We start from the raw sequence: 7,500 nt of genomic DNA, 5'->3' as shown, positions 1-7,500 counted from the left end.
CGAGGACGGGCACATAATGGCACCTTTCGTCATTAATCTCAAGAATAATGAAGGATGGAGGGATATTAACGGTAATTTATGAATCATTTTGACTGATAATGAAAATGTTAATGAGTAAAGTTTGACGATTGCAGTGATGTATTTGGTATGATTGCATGGGACAGTTAGGAGATTTTAACATTTTCAGCAAAGTAATTATCATGTTGTTTAATGGGATATCAAGACCACGTGTCTGCTATGCTATGAATACATTCACTGAATCTGGGGTTTCATCACATATTGATTAAGTATCATGTGTTATAAGTAGAATAATATAGCTCGTGTGTGAGATATTCATGCTGGCAAAAAAAAATAATAATAAAAAATGAAATATATGAAATGGGATCAGAAATGTCTGTAACTTTGTAAGAGAGGAAGAAAAGACGTTATGGGTGGGATGGAATAGGGATTGTTACAGAAGCTGTTTAATATCTTGGTGGTACAGAATAAAAATTTTTTTTTTTTTTTATGAAAGACTAATTCAGGCGTTAGACACATCTCTGCATCAAAAGGCATTCTTCTCCCTATACTGCAGAAATTGATGGTGCCATACCAGTAAATTTAAAACAAGTACGATTACCTTTATATATATATATATATAGATATATATATGTATATATATACATATATGTATATATATGTATATATATATATATATATATATATATATATATATATATATATATATATATATATGTATATATATGTATATATATATATATATATATATATATATATATATATATATATATATATATATATATATGTGTGTGTATATATACTTATTTATATATATGGATGTATATGTATTCCATCTGTCATGTTTTACACCTACTTTTCAGTAGAAGCTTAATTAATAATCAGCGTCGAGGAAATAAGTGGATAAAAGGTAAAGGGAGAAATTTTGACATATAAAAGAAATAGGAAAGCTAATACAAATTATAAATATAAAAGATTAAAATCGAAGATGCATTGTATGGACAATTTTATTAATTGTTTAATTAATGATATGAGTAATAGGGAAAGAGATTTCACAACTTTATTCATTATATAATATTATACATTATTATGGCTGTAATGGATGGTTCTAGTACAGTGTACTGTGATGTCTCCCAGTACAGAAAATCTGTCTGAAAGCAAATAGCTGAAAAAGGAAAAAAATTAATAATAGCCTATTAGATAGAAAGACCAAATTAAGTGTTCAGCTCCCTTTAGGATAAGCGTGTGGTGAAGAATATGATAATTAATATAATATTATAAAACCTATAGTTATTTAAATGTGGCGTTATTAATATCCCTAGATCACAGTAGACATCAAATTACATAATCTATAATTATTAATTCCTGTGTTAACATCCTTCGATCCTGTATCCTTCAGGTAGAACGATGATGGCCTACCCGGTGGTGGTTTTCATCCACGGGGAGTCCTACGAGTGGGGATCCTCCAGCCTCTACGACGGGTCTGTGCTGGCTGCCTTGGGCAAGGTCATCGTGGTCACCATCAACTATCGCCTCGGGATTCTAGGTCAGGATTTCCAAACTATGTGGCCAAAAGAAGTAGAGATTCCGATGATTGTGCCTTGTACATAACAAGGAGATGGTAGTTTTTTTTTTTTTTTTTTTTTTTTACTATTAACGTAGTTAGTGTAAAACTGATGCAAACTGCGTCTCTAGAATTTATGAAAAGAAAAGTATAATTTTTATTTTTGGCTGACGACGAACCCAAGAAGAAAAATCATCCTTCGGAGCATAGAGAATAAAGAAAAGCGAAAGAGTAAATAGTAAAGAGAACAATATTCATCAGGATAAATACTGAACACTGTTTCTTGGGTAAGCAAGAATATTGGAATTAGCGAGAGCCTGAACCAAGAAAGGATTTTGAGTATGATAACATTCCCCTCCCCCCCTTCTCTCTCTCTCTCTCTCTCTCTCTCTCTCTCTCTCTCTCTCTCTCAACACATGAGAAAGAGCAGATATCGAAGAAGCAAGCCCCAAATTTTCTGAACAAGAGGAAAACGATAACTGGTGAAATGAACGTGTTCTCTCTCTCTCTCTCTCTCTCTCTCTCTCTCTCTCTCTCTCTCTCTCTCTCTCTCTCTTCCCATAGTATTTGAAAACATGAGAACAAGCAGATATCGAATTTCCAACCTGCAGAATTTCTGAATCAATTATAGAGCTAAATGACAACGATAACTTATGGAATGAACGAACTTTCAACATTTGTCGTGTTATCTTAGATGTCATATATGCCATTACGCTTCTTCGTTTTCCTTATGGAGTGTTTTCTTAATGAGCCATATTTTTAAACAATTGGATCACTGTTCCTCCAGGTATATCCGATCCAATGTCTGATTTGACGTTTTCCGCAAAAAGCTGTTGAGTCCTAAGCTAAATATTGACTTGTGTTTTAGATAATCAAATTAAGATAGTTTTCGTAAGTTTTTTTCAGCCTGGGTTTGAGGACTAAGCTGCGTTTTCTTTTCTGATTTATTAATCTCTATGTTAATATGATCCTTTTTTGAATTAATAGTACCAACATTATTATTATATTATTATTATATTATTATTATATATTATTATTATTATTATTATTATTATTATTATTAATTATTATTAGGGTCTATCACAGTCATCCTATTCGACTGGGTGGTTTTTATAGTGTGGGGTTCCGGGTTGTTTAATCTACCATCCTTATTATTATTATTTATTTATTATTATTATTTATTATTATTATTATTATTATTTTATTAATTCAATTATTAGTTGTAGTAGTAGTTTCGTTAGTAAAAAGGAAAGCTAAAAGGTAGTTCGTTTAAATAAATGAATAAATACGACCCAGCGCATAGAAAGGCTATGACTGGCGCATACCATCAACAAACTATACAAAACGGAAATTGTAAAATGCATTGTAAATCAAATAACTGGAATTAGTTTGCAGGAGTTTCATCTCGCACCGACTAGGAAATGTGATTTTATATCCTTTTCGGATCCGGTGCAGGATATGAATCCTCACTAAAACAAATGTTGCAAATTCACACGATCATACGGCTTTGCGTATTTTTGCAAATGGAGATGCATGCGCATTGAAGTATTTTCATATCAGGTAGCATGTGTCGTTGAGATATGAAGGGATCGTAACAATAAAACAATGCTGCTTTTATATTTATGCAGTGGCGTCAACAGTATTTTCTGCATCGTGAATTATAAATAGGTAGAACGATGTTACAAATGTCACCTGGATTCATCTCCGTTACAAGAGAATCATTATTCTGAAATACTCAAACACGTAGAATACTTTTTTTTAATCTTTCCAGAATTGTCATATAAACCTTGATATAGACTTCAGAGTCATTCATATTTTATACCAGGCCGAAATCATTACTAGTATTTGCTTTTACAATTACTTATTTATTTATTTATTATTTATTTATTTATTTGTTTATTTATTTATTTATTTATTTATTTGTTTATTTATTTATTTATTTATTTATTTATTTATTTATTTATTTATTTATCATATATATTTATTTATTTATTTATTTATTTATTTTATTTACTTATCTAATTTTATATTTATTTTAGGTAACAAGGCACCGGAATTATACAAATGGAACTGGTGTCAAATAATGATGCAGGTGTCAACAGAATTCAGGTGTCAAAGAAGACACAGATCATTATTCCTGAAATTTTAATTCTTTGATATATTTATTTGATGCCGTCCCGAACCGGACACACGCGTAATTTCGGAGCATAAAAATGACCTCCTACGCGTTAGGCTAGACAGAAATCATTACTTTTGAAAAACTGGAATATATCAAATTGCTTTCTGAGTGAAAGCGCCAGGCACGGATCATTACGCAGCCTGCCAATTAAAAAAAGATAGGTTTATTCTATTTTGTTTTTCCTATTGACATTCCAATGGACGAGTGTCAGGATGAGTTAAGATTCGGGTGACGTGTCGCAGGCCAAGAGTTTTTTTTTTATTTTTTTTACTTCATTTTTCCGATATATTTCTGTTTCACTATTTGTTTTCCTACATGGAGCACGAGGTTGCAATTTTCGTCGTTTTCAAGAGTTTGCAGGGTTTTTTCCTTCACTTTTATATAAAGAAGGTAAAAAAAATAACAAGTACAATTATGATTCCAAAAAGAGTTACAACTACGTCTAATGCTCATACTCAGAATTTGTAAAAAATCATTCCAATATCTGCCTATGTCAGTTTATTTCGAAATCGTGAAAATGAAATTGTTCTATTTGCTTCAGATTTCATCATTTCACGCGCTCCTTTATTCTTCAGAAGCATACTATTGGAACCCCTGAGTATTTCGATCAATTGTCGTTTCGTAAGCAGATTTTTCTCTTTTATTACAATCACGTTTTCATAGCCATTCCAGGATTTAACATTTCCCAAACATTCGCTCTGAGTAAATATCATTTTGATGATCTAACATTTCGCAAACCTTCACGACGAGTAAATATCATTTTGATATCATATGTCATGCATCCTTTATATTCTGGTTTCACGTCAGTTGCTCTTCTTGAAAATCATTCAGATGCATATTCAGTAATGTAAATTTTTCTGCGTTAGTTATCTTTCAATTCAGATTGCCTATGACACCTCACACATAAGAGATCCCTATCACACGACTAAGCAGAATTGCTAGATTAAGTTCTAATCATAGTTTACGTTAAAATGACTAAACTCTTAAGTCATCTCCTTCTCCTGTTATTTTATCATTTCTTCTGTTTCTTCAGTCTCAACTTCTGTCTTGACTTTCTTTTGTTTCTTTCGATTTCTTCTATTTAAATTACCGTTTATTATTTTTTTTAATTTCCTCAGGTTTAGTCGGTCTTAACGTCTATTTTTTATTTTCTTTTTTCGTTTCCATTTCCTCAGCTTTTTTGTAAACCGTGACATCTATATATTTTCAATTTTCTTAGGTTTCTTTAATCCCATCGCCTTTTTTTTAATCCTTTTTTCGCAGGTTTCTTTGATCTTGAAGTCTATTTTTAAATTTTTCATTTCGTGAGCTTTCTTAAGCCTTGCCGATTGCTGTTTTTTTATTTCCTCGTCTTTTTCAATCACAAAGTCAGTTTTTTTTCTTATTTCTTTATTTCTAAATCTTAACAGGTTTCTTCAGTCCTCACTTCTATTTTTCCTTTTTCCATTTCCCCACATTTCTTAAAACTTGAAGATTTTTTTTCTATTTTTCCTCAGGCTTTTTCAGTCTTAAAGTATATTTGTTTTTCATCTTTTCCGTTTCCTCGGGTTTCTTCAATCTTGGCCTCTATTTCTCCCTCTCCCATTTTGCCCTGTTTCTTGAACAAAGAATTTCTATTACCTTTTTTCAGCTTTCACGGGGTTTATTTTTTTTTTTTTTTTATTTTATCAGTTCCTTAGACTTTATCAATTTTAACGCCTATTTTTTTCCCAGTTCCTTTAGATTTTTAAGTTTTAGCTTCTATTTTCTTTTTATCTCGGGTTTTTCAGTCTTATCGTTTGTCTTTTTATTTCATATTTCCAGTATCCTAGCCTTCTTCAATCTTCACGCGTATTTATTTTAATATTGCCAGATCCTTATTCTTTTTCAACCTTGACATCGATTTTTTTTATTGTTCCAGGTCCTTAAAATTTGTCAACTTTACAGTTCATTTCTTTACGTTCCTTAGATTTTTCCATTCTTAACGTCTATTTTTGTTTATTCTTCCAGTTACAAAAGATTTGTTAATCTTAAAGTCTTACTTTTTATTCTTCCAGTTCCTTAGAATTCTCAATGTTAACGTCGATTTCTTTTCAGTTACTTAGAATTTTTCAGGTTTAACTTTTATATATATATATATTATATATATATATATATATATATATATATATATATATATCATACATATATTCTAACAGTTCCTTTCGAACCTTAATGTCTATATGTTTTTATTCCATTTCCACAAGTTCCTTCAACCCCAATGTCTGTTTTGTTTCCCTAGTTCCTTCGGCCTTTTTCAACCTTAACGTGTTATTTTTTCATTCTTCCAGTTCCTTAGCTTCGTTCAATCTTAATGTCTATTTTCTTAGTCTTCCAATTACTTAGAATCTTTCAACCTTAAAATCGATCTTATTCTATTTCCACAGGTTCCTTCAACCCCATTTTTTTTCCCAGTAATTTCGACTTTTCCACCTTAACGTCTATCTTTTTTTCATTCTTCCAATTATTCAATCTTAACGTATATTTTTTTTATAGTTCATCAGAATTTTTCAACCTTAACATAGATTTTCATTCCATTTCCACAGGCTTCTTCAACCCCAACGTCGACCCGGTCGGCCGAGCCACCGTCGCCAACTACGGCCTGATGGACCAATTAGCGGCCCTCCACTGGGTCCAAGAGAACATCGTCCGCTTTAGCGGTGACCCGGGTCAGGTCACGGTCATGGGTCACGGCACCGGAGCTGCGTGCCTTAACTTTCTCGTGGTATCCCCGGCTGCTACAGGTCAGTCAGTAAGTACTGTCTTTCGTGACGGCAGGTATGGTAGACGGGGGAGGCTGAAAAGCTATGTTCAGTTTTTGGTGGGGCTTGGCTTTCAGTGTGTGTGGGTTTGCTCAATAATAATAATAATAATAATAATAATATAATAATAATAATAATAATAATAATAATAATAATAATAATAATAATAATAATAATAATAATAATAATAATAATGATAAATTTATCACAACATCATATCCACAACAGTCACTAAAATGGTGAAAAATCCACAATTATGTAAATTAAATATACATTTACGAAACATTCTTTGTTTTTCAACTACTACTACTATTACTACCACTAATAACAACAGAAAAATAATAATAATAATAATGACAAATTTATCAAACATCAAATTCACACCCGTCACTAAATTAAAAATCTACAATTAATGTAATGTACGTAAATATGTATTTATAAATTTTTGTTTTGTTTTTTAACTACTACTACTACTACAATAACAACAACAACAATAACAACAACAACAACAACAACTACTACTAAACACTACTACTACTACTAATAATAATAATAATAATAGTATTTTCACACTGGTAAGATGACGTTGATCACTGATACAACATGAAAGACGAAATTTATTACGAATAAAACAAGTCTTCACCGTTGCCATTACTGTTACCCTCATTAACATCTAAAAGTCATTGCCACCTAAACTAAACAGCTCATGACCAGCTTTATGACAATAGTTTAAAAAGATGATGCATTAGGAGTAAAATGAATTAAAGAGTTCAATTAATCCGTTGTAGATTGTGTATGCCGAATTAGAAGATCATCCACTTGAAGCACCAAAACCTGGGGAAATTTGTGTTGAAAAATCAGCACATAAATCCTCTGGAGAGAGAGAGAGAGAGAGAGAGAGAGAGAGAGAGAGAGAGAGAGAGAGAGAGAGAGAGAGAGAGACAGGAAATTACGTCGAA

The 7,500-nt window shown here is 31.5% G+C and overlaps 1 protein-coding gene across 1 annotated transcript in view; it reads left to right on the top strand.

Moving 5' to 3' along the window:
• The window catches only part of LOC135225604 (neuroligin-4, X-linked-like), a 91,139-nt gene that overhangs the window by 66,046 nt on the left and 17,593 nt on the right, over positions 1-7,500 (top strand). Inside the window, exons 2-3 of the mRNA XM_064264900.1 lie at positions 1,418-1,564; positions 6,326-6,523. Of these exons, the coding sequence (XP_064120970.1) occupies positions 1,418-1,564; positions 6,326-6,523 (345 nt within the window). The remainder of the gene's footprint in view (positions 1-1,417; positions 1,565-6,325; positions 6,524-7,500) is intronic.

Source organism: Macrobrachium nipponense, chromosome 13 (genome assembly GCF_015104395.2).
Source record: "Macrobrachium nipponense isolate FS-2020 chromosome 13, ASM1510439v2, whole genome shotgun sequence".
Classification (NCBI taxonomy): domain Eukaryota; kingdom Metazoa; phylum Arthropoda; class Malacostraca; order Decapoda; family Palaemonidae; genus Macrobrachium; species Macrobrachium nipponense.
Note: the sequence above shows the minus strand (reverse complement) of the source record. Positions and strands in the feature narration are given on the sequence as shown.